The sequence below is a fragment of the Astatotilapia calliptera genome, chromosome 13 (assembly GCF_900246225.1).
Source record: "Astatotilapia calliptera chromosome 13, fAstCal1.2, whole genome shotgun sequence".
In the NCBI taxonomy this organism is placed as follows: Eukaryota; Metazoa; Chordata; class Actinopteri; order Cichliformes; family Cichlidae; genus Astatotilapia; species Astatotilapia calliptera.
The window spans coordinates 9,404,075-9,423,933 of NC_039314.1; the positions used below are offsets into that span (position 1 = coordinate 9,404,075).

Here is a 19,859-nt window from a genome sequence, read left to right on the forward strand (position 1 = left end):
TGCTGCAGACCTGCTGGGTGAAATGGACAAGCTGGACTCTCAGAACCTTTCAGAATGAAATAATTATTCCCCTGCATCAGACTTTGTGGACAAATGAGACCGAGGGTCGATTAAGTTCTAAGGGAGACGTGGTGTTGATCTCATAAAGGGCAGCAGGAGATGTATGGCTACTTACAAGATCATTTAAACCACTTAATGGAGGACAGGAATTAATGGCTGCCATAGAGCCGAGTCAATTATATGGATATTTTCATAACATATTGTGTATAATTTATAGTGTAATGGCATCAACACCAATCAGCCCCTCTGCTTTTGTTTTGGTTATAGCCTGTTTTAAATGAGTTTATTGACTTTGTATTTTTGGCCGTACAATAAGTTGCCGTCTTCAAACAGTGATATAAAAGCAGTGTCATTGTCTGCTATTGTGGGGTGGCGCAATCTTGATGGCAGTGCTTCTTGTTAATTTGTATTAATGTCAGATAATTTAGAGTTACGATGGATATATGTGCACGCCTTGTGCTCTCAGGCAAAAAATTGGATTCATTAAGAAGACGGAGGAGCTGGTTAAGTTTTTTGGCCTTGTGGTTTCAGGTCACTGAGTAATGTGAAGAGATGGAGAGGGTCCCGGCCTGAAGGCTGGGGGAAGCTGGTCAGAGACAGAGGGGAGAGGACAACACCCCCGCATAGGACCGCATCACTCACACTGACACATCTCACACCACAGACACTTTTACTGCTGGACCAGATTGTGTGTCTGTGCGCGTGCGTGTGTGTTACTGAGAGCGTCACAGTCACGTGAGAGTCTCGGGGAGAGCCGCGAGGAAGGGTGCTGATGACTTTAGGTTAGCTTTGCCTGCATGTTAGTCTGTTTTAATTACATGTGTGAACAGTGCGCACTGGTTCACATGAGCGCACAAGCAACGCTACAGAAACTACTAAAATATTCATAATAACATATATAGACAAGAGCGTGCTCACACATGCAAGCCTTCACGTGAGCCTCTCGCTTACAAATGCAATCATGAATGAGCGATGAAGATGGCTCGAAAAATTAAAAAAACATACTGAACCCTTTTAAGACTCTGGTCTTGTTTTGTTCATTGGAGAGTGCACAGGAATCCTCAAATGATGGAAAAAAGTTTTACAATTGCTGGGAAAAGGGGAACATTTGAACGATGTAAGAAAAGCGCTAAATTTCGACCTGATTTATGCGTATGAATCGTACACGTGGATAAAAATTTAAAAAGCAAGTCCTTGATATTCCCTTTTTCCATGTTCTTCTAATCCACATACCAAATGAGCAAACATAGCACATGCTAATTTTACACACTGGCACAAGTTCAAATTTATGGGGAGACCCTGAGGCCTTGGTTTGGTTTCAGCATAGCTCGCTATTAGGAAACCATTAAATTATGGATCTGTATGATGTGCAAAGTGTATCGAACAGGAAGCAAGGGACGGGGTACCACAAGCTCCCCTTTTTATTTTTCACAAGTTTTACTTTTTCGGTGGTTTACATGCAAAAGGGTTTTTAGTCCTGGGCTGAATATTAATTTTTTATCATTTCATTACATTCAGGTTTCTGTTGGTTTATGTTGCCTGTAGTCAATCAATTACTCCCATTTTGTAGTTAATTAAGGTGCCCCAGCCTAGCATGCCTTATCAAGATGATAAAGCATCTCAGAAAAAAAACTTGTATTAAGCCATTAGATAAAGATCTGATCTATTTCCTTAGTATATTTTTCCATAATTTCTAGGATCCCTGCTAAGAACGTCCTGTAATCAGTTCCAGAGTGTCTTTCCTGAGCAGGATGTCTGTGGACAGGTTGCCTGTCGCACTTCCTTGTGATTGGCTGTGTTTTGCGGACACTGACACATATTGGATTTTTCATCTCTCGAGATCTTTGAACTGTGCCTGACCTGACCTCACTGACCTCTAATCAGTCATAAGGTTACACGGCCTGTACTTTTTTTGATCCTAATAATGGCGACGATGGAGAAAAAACAGCTACAGGCAACGGTGAGGTCATCCAGGGGTGGTTTGATGGGAGCATCTATAGGAATGCAAATGTGACCGGCTGCCTGACCAGTACATTACAATAGGAATAACAGCAGCCTAGGGCAGACAGTGCAGCTGCCCCCATTAGTTTTAATCGCTGGGTTACATAAAAGACAAACATAATTAAGCTTTGGGTGTGTCACACAGGAGACAAATGTATGGGGCACCTTGTGTTGTTTAGCAGAGAGTTCTCTGACCTCAGCGAGCACTTGAGTGTGATTAAGGAATTGTTTAAAGGCAGAGATCAGTCAGGGGTCATGAGTGATAAGTGAGGTCACACGAGGTTGTCAGCAGTCTGGTTCATCAATTTTGTCTCATACTTGGATCAGCCGAAATGCACAAAGCAGCTCTGTTATGTATTATTTGCAGTGAAAGCCACAACAATAGCCTGAAACCCCCCCCAATCCCCCTTTTAGATAAACTGTAATTTATCACATAGCTGCGTGAATTTGTGAGAGTGGCCTGCAGCTTCAAAGCGATCATCTCACTTCAGTCACTACAAACTAATTTAATTTATTTAATCCAAGAGCTAAGATTGCTGCATCAGTTAAGGATTTGCACTGCGCTCATAGTCTTAGCGGCTCAAAAATAACACCTGAAGTGTTTTGAGAGGTTCTTGCAAGTGCTCCACATTTGGACACTCTGCTCAAGCACGAGTGATTTTCCATTTCTCAAAAAGTTTTTGAGCCACCCAAGTTATCAGTGAGAAGCTGATGGCTGTGAAGCTAGTCGAGATCCTTGCTTAAATATTTTGAGTCGTGCTCGATAAGAGAAATAAGAAAACGTATTCTTGGTTGCTTTAAAGGCAGATGGAGGCACATTATTTTTAATGTTTTAGCTGTCTTACCCTCAAATTCCTAATTCAAATGTGACAAAACTGCGACTGATCAAAGAACAAAAAAAACTATAGACGGCAGACGCATGACAGCTGTGACTATTCAGTGTACTAAAATTGAACCGTGTTTATTTTAATTTGCAGTTAATGTCATATTTTTAGCATACGGGGCAGGCTTACCGTATACTTAAGGTTTAGATCACTTCTGCAGCTTTTAGTGGCTTCCTTAGCTGTAATTAAAGCTTTCACAGTGTTAAGAGCTTGTGGGTGTGTACATTTTTTTTTATTTGAACTGAATACTTTAAAACTAGTATAATCTAGATAATATGTTGTATTTTAATAGTGGGCTTACGTGTGATTTTATTGCTTTTGCATGCATAGTTTTTCATGGGAGGAGCTGCAGCCATGTCAGTAATTGTGCTGAGCACCCGAGCTGTGTATATATATTTCTGCTGTGTCCTCTGCAGAAACAGGTCTGCTTGTACCACCCTCCATATGGTGGCTTGTTATTAGTTTTCAGTTGCCCTGGTGCCAGGGAGGTTCATCTAACCCTAGAGTCCAGCGTCTGCATAGCCCAATTTCTACTCCACTGCGATATTTCTCTTTCTGGCCAATCGAATAAGTCACACATGACTTAACTGCACGAAAGAACAACAGCAGCCTCAAGCAGATGTTGCTCTGTACACTGCCCGTGGAGTGGAAAAGTGATTTCAAGAATACTATCCGAGTTTCTGTTTAAGGGCTCAGCATGTCTCTGAAGGGGAGATGCGGCTGTGAGCGAGAGCCTCAGAGTAGTGATCTTGATGAAGGATAAAAAATACAGCATGTTTTTCATCCATAAAGCATTTTTCAGATTTTGTGCCTACTCTGTAATTGGAGACATAAATCAATAAAACAGGTCCCGTGTAGCCTTCTTTGTTACCTAACTGCACTTAGATTGAGCTCTCTTGAGTGCAAAAGATAAATCAGAAATTTCATCAACGCCTTGTGCGATGGTAATAATTAAACAGAATAAAAGAAATATTATTCTTAAATGGTGTTTGTTGTACTTAAGAAGTAGGTAAGGAGGAGCAATGATATTTTTTTCACTTTTATTCTGTAATATGACCAATATTTTTCATATTCAAGTGTGTATGAAAAAAAGTCACTGGTTTCTTAAAAAGCTAAATACAATAAGCATTGGATCAAGGCACATACAAGACTGGCCAAAGGGCATACAATGCACTTTGGTTTTCAATTGTAAATAACAGTTGACTTCAAATTGTGGCAACATAAGTGTGTTCATTTGAAAGAAAAAAATACTACAAAATAATACTCATAACAAGAAAGAGCTGCTGACACGGTGTAATTCTAATAAAAGCCAGCATGTTTTGTGTTTTTGGCCTGGTGACTACAATGACGTATGGTACACGGTACTGAAGAATGCCGCCATTGTCATTTAGCCATTGTTGGCTTGTACAAATAGAGATAGTGGGGGTCCTCTGTGTCAGCCTGTCCTGTCTACTTGTTTCGAGGAGCAGAGGGCTCCTTTAGGTCAGTGTGCTTTATCTGCCCTGTGCTGTGGCCTACAATCCTATCAGAGACATTTTAACCCTGCTTGGGTTGCTTTGCTGTATTTCTTCTTCCTGCAAACAGAACAAAATAACACACCGAACAAAGAGAAAAAAAAAGCATGACACCTCATCTTTAGTTTCCGTACTCCACACCTGGTGAATACTGGAGTAAGATTCTTGGTCCATAATAAATGGAGACAGCTACTGACTGCTCATTGTTTTAGATGGCAACATGCCTGCTTTGTATATTAGTTGATCAGCTGTGCCTTAGTTTACGTCATGTCATTTTTTTGCCTTTTTGTTTTTCTGACAGCCACAAAGTTAAAAGAATGACCTGTGCTTATACTACAAGGTTTTCTAAAGTCTGATTGTTCAACACAGCAATGAAAACCCACTTTCACAGTTGACAAGTCATCATATCTTAGTAGAACACAGAGTTTCTTTTGTTGGTCGATAACCTTAAGCAAAGGAAATACAGTACAAATTACTACAAATCCCTAAAATATAGAATTGCAGTTGGTTACCATACCCACTGATGGTTCAGTGATGGCCCGCAACTGGAACGTTCTCCATCTCCATAAAATGTCCTTAAATATAAATTATATGGCAAATGTACAGAACATTGCTTCCTTAGTCTTATAGATCCAGTGTTTTGTAAAAGTCTTGCCACTCTGTTTGAGTCAAGCACACCTCATGAATGTCCGTATGCAATATCATGAATGGGAATGGTCTGAATCTGGTATTCCACTGTCTCTGTAGCTCCTGTTGTTAATACTGTTGTCATTATGTGGACTTTTGTATAAACTCAGGCCATTAGGTGGGAAAATTGTGTGTATCACAAATTCCTCCTTGGACACAGGCAGGTGATTTATAGGTATCATCTGAAAAGAAGTTTCTCGTATTTCTAGGATGGAGTTGTCCTTTTTAGTGCCAGCCTCAGCATAGTCATCCTTTCTCCGACGGCCTTTGTTATAGGTGCAGTTCCTGGAAAAAAGTGAACCATTCCTATGGACGTACCAACACACCAGCGCCAACATGATTATTGCCAAAAGAGCCACAGCCCCTCCAATGATAGCAGCCAAAGGCAGACTGGAATTTTTGTAAGGCTCCTTCTCCTGTTCTCTGTTTAAAGTTGTAGTCGGGTGGTATGACTTGTGAGAGCCAGTCTCTGTCTCGATGCAAACGGGGGTCTCGTCAGACAGGTAACTGTTGCTGGTCTCCATGGGAACCATGCATATTCTATAGGAAGACTCTGGCTCCAGCGCCGTGAGCAGATACTCTGTTCTCTCCCCCTGCACGATGGTTTCAGTAATAGAGCCAAAGGCAGGGCTGTGCCCCAGCTTTAGCCAGCTGAGCCGCAGGGCAGTCATGGGTTGCGACACCCTCCATGATATGTGTATGGTATCTGCACCACTTGACTTCACACTGATGGTGATGATCTTTCTGCCTGAAGAGGTGGTAGTGCTGTGGTAATTTTTACTGATGTTAGGCCCTTTTATTATAGGCCTCCTAGTCACAAACACGGGCCACTGGGGCTGTGATGGGCGTAGAGTGTTGGAGACTGTGCTCGTCTCGTATGTGGAGAAGAGCTCTGAATCTGTGCAGTCAAACATATCTGTAGTTAGGTCTTTAATTGCCATCCCTTTGACCTTATCAGGACCCTGGCACATGAAACCCCGTACGTTCACCTTAGATGGCAATGACCGCAACCAGTCACGCACCCATTTCATCTTGCAGGTGCATTGCCAGGGGTTGTTGCGCAGCAGGAGCTGTGTGAGATTGTCCAGATCTTCAAATACGCCCTGTGGGAGGCTGCTCAGGTTGTTAAGAGAAAGGTCCAGGCGATACAGCTGTCTAAGGAAGGCAAAAGCCCCAGGTGGAACCCGATTAATATGATTTTCTTGTAGCTGCAGCTTCTCCAAACAGGTGCCTGGCAGATTGGCTGGCGGCATAGTGAGGGAATTCCTCACCAGCGAAAGCTCAGTCAAGTTGATCAGGTTGATGAAAGCCATCTCACCAATCCCACGGTTGTTGAGCAGGTTACCATCCAGGATTAGTCGCTTCAGGTTGATGAGATCTTGCAGCGATTGCTCTGAGATGGTGGAGATGCGGTTGTCGTCAAAGCGTAGCTCCTCAATGCTCATAGGCAGGCCTGAAGGGATGGTGCTAAGGTGGTTTCTGGAAAGAAAAAGCAGCCGGAGATGATTACTGTCCCTGAAGGCCCCCTCCTCTATGCTGACTGCTGATACAGAGTTATCATCCAGGTGCAGTTCTTCGATGTAGGGAATTTGAGCTAAAGAGGCATGGGTAATCATCCGAATGTTGTTCTCCTGAAGGTGGAGCTCTTTTAGCCCAAGGGGAAGGTTAGTAGGAAACTCATCCAGATTATTGCCGTACAGGTAGATCTTCTCCACCTTTATGAGCCTTCGAAGCTCTGAGGGAATGCCCGAACTCTTAATGCGATTGTTTTGCAGAAACAGCACTGTAGCGTCCTGGGGTATACCAGTAGGGATGGAAGTCAGGCCACGGTCATTACAGTAGATAAAGGTCCCATCGCAGCGGCAACTTGAGGGACATGAGGCAGAGGTCACCAAGGGGTTAGCAAGACCCAGCAGCAGCCCGATCCTGATGAGGAAGAGGATGAAGGACTTGCACTGACGCACCATCTTGAGGGTGTGTTGCCTGGCAGTCTAATCACTCAAGAGCCCCTGGGGAGAATACACAAGTGTACATTTAATGCACAATGCCTTGAAAGCGCAGCCAAATTCCTGTTTTCAGAATTGCTGGGTGTTTGAAAAGCTGCCTGCAGCACTGGCTCAATTAAATATGTGCTGAAAGAATCATTTGAATCCCTAATATTTAATTTATATGATTTGTTTATCAGGATTATCACACAGTGAAAATGTATCTTTTGTTTCACAATATACTCATTACATAAATATTCTAATCTTTGTGTAACTTTACATCTTTACTACCCTGCATTCCAAATAGTTAAATGATGCTTTGTCTTAAATAAAAAATGTTCCACCTTTGCACCTCTGTGAATTAAAACTGAGTGCATCGACTTTTTCCCCACGACTTCTGAAATGTAATGCATTCCCAAGCTTTACACATTTCTCAATCTGAAGCCTCTCTCTCATTGCCACAGATCACAGGGGTGAAAAAAGTCAGGCTGTCTCAATGAACTGTCGTGAACCTGGCATACCTTAAATGCTGACAGATTAATACCAATGTCCTTAGTCTCTTGAATAAGGCTTGATTGTAAATGTTTAACATATTAAATTTTTAGATTTAAGAAGTTATTTTTCAAATAAGGTTTTCTAAAGTCACAAGAATTTTGCACAGCAGTGTGTTAATGATTTTTGCTGTAAGTGTGTATGGCATGTTAAAAATGCTAAAAAAAAAGAAGACAGCGACTGTTACATTATTATAGTAAATATATATATTATATTTAAGGGTTGTGGACTTCAAACAGACAGCCTTGACATCAACAAAATGGCAAAAGCAGAAAGCATCTGTCTCTTTTTTCGTCAGCTATGTGTACGTTGCCCTTTACTTTAGGTACTACTGAATTATTTCTTTCATTATGCATTCCTGCCATGACCTCTCTTCCTGTACATCTAATTAGAAAATGCTGATCTGGTGAGTGAAGTGGAAAGAAGCAAAGCCTTCTGTATTTGTCATACCTGATTTATACGATGTGGTAAATCCTTTCCAGCCACCTAAAAATCCAATCAAGATTTCCTCTTGAATTTGCTTTTATCCTTTCTCAAAGGAAAAAGTTTGTCCAAGGGGTTTCTTGTGATATCCTGACCTGGTCAGTGTTTGCTGAGCTGATCCTTGTTTGGACGATGACCTCCTCTGTGTGGGCAGAGGCTCATGCCTTCAATGAATTTACCATGGCAGATAAGCCTGTACAAAAAGCATCCCCTGCCACTGACAAAGCATGTACTCTCAGGTAATATTGAAAATCCTAACGATTGCTGCAGCTGTCAAGCTTAACAGCCATAACCGCAAATTAGATTTTTGGGGTGTTGTATTGTTATCCGTTTGTTGTACGTGGCGGACTTTTGCAAAGGCTCCTGTCTGCAATCACGGCCGGCAGGCATGATGAGTTCACACAAAGCTGGTCTGAGCCATGCCAATCCCCTCTGCCACAGGCTCAATCCAGGCCTGTTCACTTGTGTACTCCAAGTCTTCAGGTAACCCAGAATCCTCTGCTCCCTTGTTGAGCCTGTATACACATTAATCCAGGGCTCTGGTCCTTTTTCCTGAAGCAGATAACCAGTGTTCTCCTCTCCACTAAGGAGAGAAACAAGGCAAGTTGCTTATCCTTCTGGGCACAGCCTCTCTCACGTATCTGCAGCTTGAGTCATGCTGTGCACTCCTCACACCTGGGATGATGCTCTGAAAAATAACCAAAGAGCAATGCATTCAGTTTTTAAATGATCAGGTTTCATTGACTTCACCTTGTAAAATTGCAAAAAAATGTAATTGCATTTAGAGATGTTTGATCATGGCTTCTGCCCGGCCTTATATTGTGACTTTGTATTTAGAAGAACCCTCTAATGCAATACTAAAAATACGCCTGTTGACCTTTTACAGTGAGCCACTCCAACAGACCACATTTCTTTTCTATCCCGCTACAAGAACGTCCGTGGATAAAAAGCCAGCACTGATTCAAACCCCACAGCTCAACAATGGCTACGGGTGGAGCTCCTTCCTTACTTCAGTACGTGTTTTAAAAAATAGAGCAGATCCTGTGATTTAAAAAAAACTAAACTAAAAAAAAACGGTTTAGAAAGTCCAGATATTAGAGGTGGAAGAAGAAACGATCCAGTCGGCGCCTGCTGAATTACTCACATTGTTAAAAAGCTTTCATGACAAATGAAGGCTGTTCGAATTTCCTAAGAAGAGGATGTCTGGTGCGTCCATCCCTGTCAATCCCAGCACCTCTCTGTGACCTCTTACCTCCACCCCATCCTCTCTTTACATTCTGTGAACGCTCCTTCTGTTTGTAAAAATAGAATTTCCTTTGCCAAGGAAAATGTTATGGTTCCCTTTTACAACACAATAGCTTTGTGTCCTAAGCATCCATGTGACCTGTTTGCTGCCTCTATGCTGTAAAACATGTAAAGGTAAATTAGGAACAAGAGGCCCAGCCATTTAACAGTTGTAACCCATGACAAGGAGAAGATTAGGGAATTGAGAGGCTTGTAACTCGATTACAACTCCTGAGATGCTGTCTCATAATAACGCCCCCCTTCCTTCTGTTCCATCTAAACACGGGTGCTCGGTCCAGTATTACATTAGTAGTAGATTAGAGTCTGGGGAAGAGAAAAAAAAGCACCAGATGTGACCTCTACTAACTTGTAGACTAAAGGAGTCTGATGGGGGGGAAAAAAAGATTACATTTAGTAATGGAGTTCTTTAGAAAATGGTGGGATGATAGAGGAATATGTGCTGTCTGTCTGGTGGAATGAACTTTATGTGCAGCACTTAGTCAGGCTATTTCAATTTTAAATAGCCTCTTTCACCTAAAAGTTCTTCTTTCCCTAAATGTGTGCCGTCTTGATTTGAATACTGGAAATGTTGGCATTAGGTAAAAGAAAAAAAACGTGCCTCTACGTTTCTGCCGAAGGAAGAGCTGTACTCCAAAATAATAGACTTTTGGGGTTTGAGAAAGGGTGATTGTCACAAAAATGATATGGCACAACATTTCCTTTCTTTAGCCAGAAAAACCCTAGCATAATAGAATGTAGCTCAGTGTCCAGTATAGGAGATGATGAGATGTGGGTATTCATTAAGAACATGTGGTAGAATAATCTGTCGGCCTCGGTGTGCTCTGTTATATCATGTGTGTGATTTATCAGAAGTGTGCTTTGAACATAGCACATCATGCTTATTTTACAAGAAAAACAGTCAGGCCTAGACGCTTGATGGTCTCCCCCACCACCCCCACCCAACCCCAATTTTTTTCCATGCTCTTCGGATTTCAGGAGAGTGGCCCCCTCTCCATTGTTCACTACAAGGCAAGCATGTGGACCGTGTAGCCTCACAAAGGGGGGGGGGGGGGGGTCTAAGGTTTTTGGAACTTTTATTCAGACAATTTACGAAATGCCTTAACTTAAAACAGTGCATTATGCAAACCTCCTGTGTTCCCATTTACAAATACACGCCCAGCCAAATGTATGCAGTTGCGCGCACGCAGTGCTTTGTTTCCCGTGCACACAATCATTCTGAGAGCAATAAACGGTGGGTTCAACGTTTTTAGTGATGGATGTCTTTCTCCATCGTTCTAATAAGCTCCGCTGGCAGGACAAGGGATTTCTCCAGCAGTCAGAGTGGATTCTGCTTCATTTAATCCGAACTGGCAAAGTTAAATTGAGCATCCTAGTAAAATTGCATGTTGGTGTACAGCAAGTTACCTTTCAGTGAAGAGCGTGGGAGGCTCGCACAAAGCTGGACACCGATAGCCATTGTGAGCTGAACACGCATAAATGCACATTAAGCTGCAATAACAGAGCCCAAGACTCTGTGCCCTGTAGGCATACACTGCACAAGAAAGGCTTTGGTAGAAAAAAATTCATATAGGAACAATTTCATGCCTGTCAAAAGTATTGCAGATTATAATGACTTTTAGTTCAGTAAAATACAGAATAATATTACATGGGCTGCATTGGTGGGGGTGAAGCTCAAGAAGTAGTAATGGCTGGCTGCTAAATTATTCATAAGCCCTGAAATTAATTTTGAAACCACGGTAGAGCCTTCCATTGGGAAATCATTGTTGTTTGTATCTGCTGTTGATCTTTCATTCTAATTCATAATTTAGAATTATGATAGATTGCACAGTACAGTCATTGTGGGCTATGTTTTGCTCAGATTCGCTCTCTAAGCTGTGTGCCTGCAACATCAGCTGGCACAGCGATAGCACTTAAGGAAACAGTCAAGGTGGACAAAGATTGTTTGGGGCTGTATCAAAATAAACGGACCCCTTTAAGCTGATTTTAAAGCAAAATGAATAGTTTTCCCTGCTTTTAACAGAGGTGAGATTTTGTCAGTGGGAACGCTTGCACGAAGCATTGATTAACAATTTAGGAGATTGTATGTCAAGACACCTGGCAGCGGCCTACTGTGTGCCGCTGAGACACAACAGAACATTCATGGTCACATCTGAATGCACAGGGACACAGAACACGTTTCAGCCAAATAGAAAATGGGTAGAAATCTCTTCGTTTAACGGATTTGGTATGTGGCCTCCTGGTGTTGTCTTTAGATGGGCTGAACAGATGATACTTTTGCTGGACCATTAAGAGCATATATAGGCCCGGGACAGACGGGGGTCCCTCTTTTGTAATAGCCTGAAAGGAAAGATCTGTAGCAGCGGCAATTGTTTTTCTCCACATGGGGGTGGTAGGCACTGCAAGATAAAAATGTGTGCGAATCTGTGTGTGTGTGTGTGTGTGTGTGTCTGTATGCGACAAGCAAACGCAGAATATTCATGTTAAGCTCCAAGAGCCTATCTCGGCACAGGCCAGACAACCACCCAAAATAGGGGGGATTTGTTCAGCCTCCCTACTGGCCCTACTACAGCTTGTTCTGAGTCATATGGCTAAGTTTCTCCCCCCCCTGCAGCATTTAGGCCTTGAAGCCCTGTTTACGCTTTTACTTTCAGTAACCAGTATGAAATGATGTGTCTCTTGCAGTTTAGGATTGATCATAAAAGATGCTGCCGAGTGGATAGATAAATTATGAAAAGAAGTGGATTAGGCCTCCTCAGAGCACGGTGGTGAATCAGAAATATGCCTTGGTGGTAAAGAAAGACACCCCCCTCCCCCTTTCCCCACCCCCAAACCAATTTCACTTTTTTTTTAATGCTTTGATTTTTTTCAATCATGGTGACCTGGTTAGTTGTCGAATTCCCTCTCACAACAACTGACTGGGGACTTTTGCCTCGGGCAGCTATCAGTGAAGACAATTGGCTCTGTTCTCACAAGTCTGCCACGTTTTAAAAGGCTATTTATTTTTACTGTCTGTCAAACACACCGAAAAACAATGAGCTACTATTTGCATTGCATGACAAGTCGGGTCAAGTTTGGATCCACTGCCGGTGATGTGCGGAAATTAGGCTCCAGCCTACACACACATACACGTATACACATATGTTGTTCAAAGCCTGGATGAACTTATCGTCTCACGAAGATAAAAAGCTGTGTTAAATTGGATTAACCACTGTCCTTGTCCTGGTGCTGCTGCTAAGAAGGCGTCCACTTTTATTGTATTGCTGGGATGGTGATCAGTTTGCATGCACAGAGACGAACACGGCTTTTCGTTAACGTGACAGACTGATCGAGTGAAGCTATCGCTGACTGTAAAGGCGCTTTTATTTCTTGATGCTTTAATAACACGGCTGTCACGGAGTCGCAGAGAGCTGCAGCTGCAGCAAAATGCCACACGTTTCTTTTAAATACTCGTTAATGTAACATAATGTGCTTTGAGTGAGCTGCTGATTATAAGCGAATTGATGAAACTTAAGTGGATTTAACTTTGTGCATTTGAAGGGCTTCTACTTTTTTTGACTACGCCCGTGCAGCAGGGAAAAGCTCTCACTGCCTATGATTATTATTGTTATTATTTTAGTAGCAGAGGAGGGTGGCGATGGGGCGTCCAAACCTGGGGTTGAGTTTACAGTTGCACAGCAGCCTAAAAATTTCACTCCCTAGTAGGTTGCATCAATAGTAGCGGGTCCGATCCAAGTCGTCTAGACTGTGATTGTGCAGACGCTTTCAGTGGAGTTGTTTTTTTTTCCAGCTGCCTCTCCGTGTCTAAATCCGCGGGATCTGCGCTGCAATTCCAGCAGCACGCCGGGGTGTCTTCTCGCGCTGCGACACTGAGGCAGAAACAGACAGGAGAAGCAGACCGGGTGTTTGCTCTCAGAGACACACGCTGGAAAAAATAGAGGGACGCAGTACCCGATAGCAGCAAGTTGTTGGCACCAAGAGGGGGGGTTGAGACGAAGAGAAGAATGATTTCTGTCTGATTTCTATCTGCCAACCTGGGAAGAGTGTCTACGCTCAGTGTGTGCGTGCGCGCGCGTATGAGTGCCTAATTTGGATATTTTAGAAGAAAAGAAAGTGCACTTGAGATTTTTTTAAATAAAGATCGCCCTGAGACAATCACCTCTAAGAAACGCAGTATCTCTCGCCTGAGCCGAGTGTTAGAAATAAGGAGGGAAAGAGGGCAACTAATTAGATACAAGCAACTCCTGAGGATTCCGCATTACTTTCAATTCCTTCTGCCAGAAAGAAGATCCAAAAAAGATGAAAAGGATGCATTCCCAACAGGACTGTACCATCAAAAAATAAAAACCCAAAACAAAAAAAAAGCAACTCCGCACTTACCTCAACTTAATCAACCAAAAATGGAAAGTAACAGGTATCCTCTTATATTTAGCTTCACAGCGTGAAAAATAATAATCCAATCCACGCTTAAATTCAGATCCCGAAAAATACAAATAAAAAAAAATATAATTAAAAAAAGTCCACACTCCCTCACAAGGCTAGAGCTATTCGGAGTTTATCAGAAGCGCCACTGCTATGTTTACTGGTGACCCCATCACACGCATACACAATCTGCTGGCTGTGCGAGGACATAGGTGCACGGATAGATCTCAATACAAATGTGGAGTTGTGTTTGCCTCTAGCTTTGCTTCAATAGAGCACTGATGTCATATGGAGGCGGGGTCTCTCTCTCTCCCCCTCTCTCTCTCCCTCTCTCTCTCTCTTTTGGAGATGCACGATGCAGTGTTGTTTGGATACACTAGAGGGAGTGGAGGAAAGGGGAAAGCCACTCACATCCTTGTTAGATGTGTGCACTTAAGATGAGCGAGTAGTCACTGGTTGGAAAGCGATGCTGGCTGGCATCAAAAGACAAAGAGGTGGGAAAAAAACTGGAGATGTACAGTATGTGTGTGCATGCTGGTGGAAATGAGATACGCCCTAAGCACTTTGGCGGCAGTGGTTTGCTTAAGGAAGAGATATCGGCAGCTGTTATTATCATTGGGTGTTCGTTTCAGATGTGCCAGGATAGTTGATGATCAGTTTGGGTCGGATGTCAGATGTCATCATTTTTCAGTTTCTTTTTCTTCTTTTCTAAAGTAAAGAAATCCAGCATTTCAAATGCATGACCTGCTTCATGCAACAAGAGTAGGATTATATCTTTAAAAAAAAAGTTGACAGGTAATGAATATTGGATGATGTTGTCGCAGTGAGCCAGAATAATTCATCACAAGAATTTAGGGCCGTGTTGCTAATTCCTAATATGTGGTTGACTCTGTTTGTGTGGCTAAGCACTAATAGAGGATCTGTAAGAGTGTGTCTGTGTGTTTATACATGAATGAGGTGTCGGTTGCTCAGAGATACCTGAACTGTTTCTTGCCGCTCGTGCCTTCTCTTTAACCCTGTTCGGTTTCATAGTTAAACGAGGCCAAACAGTTGGTTTGCTTCCTTCTGGGTCCCGAGCATCAGTGACTCATCCTGTTAGTCAAAGGACTGTACAGAAGAGTTGACCCAACCAACACTCTGTCCTGCCCTGCGTCATCTCCAGTGTTTCCCCCTCTGGCGAACTGACATGGCAGACACCACAGCCGGGCGCATTGAGCTGCAGTGGAGCAGCTCTGTTCATCTGCTGCTGAATATCAGCTTCCTGTCAGTGGCATTGGGTCAATAATCAGATCTGCGTGATGTATGCAGCTGTCGGTGCAATGTGGAGACTCCTCTCTTGCGTGTCATTCACTCTTGCCAATACCACTTTTTGTTAATTACCTCAAGCCTATTATACTATTCAGCTCTGAGTGCCTGGAGGGTCTGCATCCATTTTCAGTAAACAAACAGGTTTGTTAGAGAGGTGTTATTCGCTTGTTCTAAGGAGACTAAAATATCAAGCATAAAATTTATCATGCATTCTGTTTGTCATAAGAGAGAGCAGTTGCCCTGTAATAATTAATGACAGTTTAAAGAAAAGGCAAAGAGAAAGAAAAGCAGTAAAGTAGCATAGAGGCTCAATAATAGCACGCTCTTACAACAGCTGAAAGGAATTAAACTGACACTGTACAGACTGAGGCCGGTTGCAGAAAATTACAAAGTATGCATGCCTAGAAAAATGCCGTTAATGGATTTAGATTCCTAGCATACAATCAAGAGCAAAAGTCAATTATTATACCGTTTAAAACGCCATCTCTGCTTTTGTTATTTGGTCTCCCATCGTCTGTTCATGAGCCAATGAGGACCTCTACTCCTAGTAATTGTTACGGCCTCGTTAGGATAGGGAGTGCTACAACCACAATGACTAAGTGTCTGACCACTGCTGACATTTCATGCCCAGTTATTTTGCCAGGATAGAACATGATCCAACTCCAGCCTCAACACATCAGCACACAGTTAAACCATGATTGCCATCTTAACTGGAGTGGCTGATTGAACAGACACTTAAGCCTGGAGCATCTGCCAAAACTACTTAGACCTCCAGTGGTGTTTTTCAGATTTGTTTGCTTTCCAGCTGGAGTGGCTCTCACTTTTGTTTGAAACACAAAGGGATCTCTAGACAAGTATAAACTGTCTGTCTGTATATTGTTCACTTGGAGGCAAATCTGTATGAAATACAATTTCTGTTGTGTAAAGAAGGTCCTACTGAGGCTCTCTTTTTTTTGGCTGCTTTATTAACAAAAGTAGCTATCTTTTATTAGTTCAGGTGTGGTGACGAGGACTGCGAGGTGAGAAAAGGTCAGTCTCGGACATCACGGGCTGATCCGTGTCTTCCTCCTTGATGGGCAGAGCCGCAAAACCCGAGCCTGACCTCAGTGTGGCTTCCTCTCCTAAACTGACTGCAGACACATCTGTCAGCAGCTGTTGATAGACCTTCTCTTAGATGTACAAAGAGTCCCACTGGAGGGTGATGGTGTTGGGTTTCAGTTATCTCAGAACCAGGGGAAAAATCTGTTGCCTTGTTCATCTTTTTGTTCAAGAGGATATGTGCTGTGGTTTCCCAAGGACGTGCTTCAGTCTGTCTGGCTAGTTTCACTCTGTTTAGACAACACACTTTGTTTTGCCTCTTAATTTTTGGGAATGCTAGCTAAAGTGCCTTTTGGGGTCTGATAGCAACTAACAGGTGATAAAGTGCACTTGGTCTTGTTCTTTTATTTGACTGTCCTGAGAACAGTTTTTGTCGCTCACGACAGGCGTTCGACCAGGTAATTGATTTACTTTTGTGCTCATGCTGTGGTCAATGGATTGGGTTTGCAGTTGGCAAGCTTAGGTGTCCTATTTTTCTGACTGTCTTCCAGAACACATGGACCCAGTCTGATTGGTGCTATGTAAGCTCAGTGCTATAGATATCATTATTATGTTGTTGTTTTAACTCCCTCAACTTTCCATTTATTTGTCACTTAAGCTTAGCATTCACAGAAAAGCTTATGTGTACAATAGTCCTCGAAACTGCTCAGGGGCTCGCAGGGGAAAAGGAAGACTGATTTTTATTTATTTGGGTTTTTTCCCTGTGCTCTGACCCGAATTCAGTATCGATAGACTTTGTGTTCTTAAATGATGCCAAATTAAGGGGAACACGTAAAAAGGTGCTGCCAAAACCCCCACTTTGTTTTTCATTTACCGCTTGCTTTTTTTGCATATTCATCCTCTACAGGCAATCTGCAGCGATCTTTGCTGTGGGTTTTTTTATCTGCACTTTGTCATTCTGACAGGCAGCCTTTCACAGTATCACAACGGCTTACCTACGATTTGTGGATGAGAGGCGCTATTGGTTCGGTTAGAGTATGTCATTTGTGACAGACATAAAAAAGAGACTTTGTGGGTTAAAATATAATATCATTGAATGGGTTAGAGCAGACATATGTTAGGCTTCATTAGTGCTGGTTTGTATACATGTAATTGTAAAGATTATTAGCATTGCCCAAAACGGTTATGAAGAGGAAGCTTTGACTGATGGAGCTTGTGGGATCTGTATGCATATGCAGATTCCAGTGAGATGAAACGTCGCTTTGCAACAGGCATGTTTTGCTACCGTACAGTAAGATGCTGGTCTTTTCTGATGCAGATCCCACATGTCAAAGGTTAGCCTAACCCCTTAATCTCTTGGTACTGGGATGAAGGTCAGAGGGGTGGAAAAAAGAGCCAACAGCAGCTAGACTAAAGAGACTGACATCCTGCTGCTCATGCAAAGCCAGTGGCCTCGGTCAGTAGTCATCTGGGCCTTGTGTTTGTGAAAGAATGACAAGGCATGCAAATAGCCCCATCGGCTGTTTTTCCTCTCGTCTTTTGTTTTCTTTGGCTGTTTTTGTGGTTGCTGTTGTGTTTTCTGCAGACACAGAGGAACTCGGGGATGAACGAGTTCCACGAAGAAGGTAAAAGGGGGGAGGGCTAGGAGGTGACTTGTCAACCATAGGACCTCCCATAGGTTAATGACCCCAAACACAATGCTCTGTGATCAGATTAGATAGAGCACTCTCCCCCCACCGCACTAATCAGCACAATAAAGGAGATAAAAGGTAGAATTACCATACAGTGTTTTCGCAGCTCAGCGTACATCTCCAGTGCAGCTAATTGAAACCTTTTTCTTTTGCTTTGTGACTGTTTTCCTTTTTCTGCCATAAACGTGTCATTACCCCTACTCGGCATCTTTGTTTGTGGAGGCACAGACAGGGCCTCAAAGACAAACATGCAGTTTCCCAATGCTTTAACAGAGCAATGCAATTTTTCAGTATATGGGTGAATTTAGTACCTTGGACTTTGGATGGCTTATGAAAGGGTCTCTCGGGGTTTAAAGCTATAAGAAGAAGAAGAGGAACTGTGAGTTAATGTTATCTAGAGAAACAAACTGAGTCTTTTCTGTTCTAGATAAGATAAGATAGATTATACAGCACCTCACAGTCTGTAATGGCCCTGTTGATTGGATCACAAACAGGAAGTGTGGCTCTATGGGAACAGCATTTTGGGTAAAGTGTGAGTGGGGGGTGGGAGGGGTGTAAGAATACAGAGGGGAACTCTTGTCACACAGAGCTGCCACCATTGAGATCAAACTCTTCACTTATCTATGCCAAACACTGGCTTAGTTTGCTTAGTGTGTGATCTGGATCACTCTGTTTACTCTCTGGAGTCATATCAAAAATTACCTTTTTTAAAAAAAATAAATCATTTCTATTTGGGTTTTTCCACTGCTGAGCACAATAGTGCTCTCAGATGGGATATGATACTTTTAAGTCATCTACTCAAAACACATTTACATTATCTACTTCACTGATTCTGCATGATTGTCTACAATGAAATAATTCAGCACTGATGAGGTTTTCTGTCAAAGCTGGGTAGATTTATGTTGACATTTTCTACAAAGGGTTTTCACTTTACTTCACTCCACTTTACTGGGGCTGCTTGACTGACATTAAACGCCACTTGAAGGTGTTTTTGGGTAACACCTCCAACCACTCCAACAAAAAGGTCGCGTCTATGCCTCAGCGTCTGACACCAGTGCTACAGCTCTCGTCTCGAGTGGCTTGCATATCAGGTATCTTATTCCTCTACAGCCAGGAGCCACATCAAAGGAAGCTCCATAGAAAGCAGTGATGAGGGGAAGAAAAGGAATGGTTGAGAAGAGGGGACATTTCTGACTTTCCTGAAAGAAATAGACGTCGAGTAGCCACCTACCTATTAGCGCAAGAGTGTAAGGTGCTTGTGGTGGAGTTGTGAATGACACGTTATATTTAAACCGGGAGTAACTGGAGTAGACCCTTTTTATGCTTTTCTGTTGCTGGGGTGTTCCTGAGGTTAACCTTCACCAAAAAGAAGTGTATATTAGCTGTGTATTGTATTAGTGGTGACGGGGATGAAGTGTTGGTGGATTTCTCTGTGGGGGGAATGAGAACCTTGATCTTGCATGGTAATATGCTTCTCGTGTACATGTGCATTAAGTTAAAGTTCAGGGTGAACTTACAGCGAGGTATGCATTTTCTTTCAATATTAAATACAGTCGGTAAGTTAATCTAGTTAATTAAAAATCAGAAAGTTTTAAAGAGAAAAGTATACCAGGAGGGTTTGCCTCCCATTTAATTGGAAAGTGTTGCACAGCACAACATAAAGTACTGACTCACTGATGTAGAAACTATGAATGTATAGATTTCTGTGCTTCTGGGTGTCATTTAGTAAAAACTTGACTGTTTGTGTTCTTTAGACTTAGAAGTGTGCACTAACAGAGACAAAAGTAAACAAAGATTTGCTGTATATGCTGCGGTAAAGGCATTGTGCACAGAAACTGTGCTTTTCCTCTTGTAATATAACCCTCTGCGTTCCAGTCTCACAAACGAACAGTAAAGACAAAGCTGTGACATTTCTCAGGCAGGTAAGAACTC

At 42.5% G+C, this 19,859-nt stretch overlaps 2 protein-coding genes across 3 annotated transcripts in view; one reads left to right on the forward strand and one right to left on the reverse strand.

Annotated features, from left to right (window-relative positions):
- The window catches only part of macrod2 (mono-ADP ribosylhydrolase 2), a 401,770-nt gene that overhangs the window by 67,915 nt on the left and 313,996 nt on the right, over positions 1-19,859 (forward strand). The gene's annotated exons all lie outside the window — the stretch shown is intronic.
- Positions 4,843-14,500, reverse strand: flrt3 (fibronectin leucine rich transmembrane 3). 2 transcript variants are annotated; one of them, XM_026190210.1, is made up of 3 exons: positions 13,849-14,500; positions 8,134-8,854; positions 4,843-7,155 (listed from the first exon to the last, which is right to left on the reverse strand). In XM_026190210.1, exon 3 carries the CDS (start codon positions 7,111-7,113, stop codon positions 5,161-5,163), a length of 1,953 nt encoding a protein of 650 aa, XP_026045995.1. In that variant the 5' UTR covers positions 7,114-7,155; positions 8,134-8,854; positions 13,849-14,500; the 3' UTR covers positions 4,843-5,160. The 2 variants fall into 2 exon arrangements, with proteins under 2 accessions (XP_026045995.1, XP_026045996.1); XM_026190211.1 differs by lacking the exon at positions 13,849-14,500 and having other exon boundaries at positions 8,134-12,297.

What these genes read in the sequence shown, in the direction of transcription:
- flrt3 (XM_026190210.1), bottom strand. Translation starts at nt 7,113, where the DNA reads ATGGTGCGTCAGTGCAAGTCCTTCATCCTCTTCCTCATCAGGATCGGG.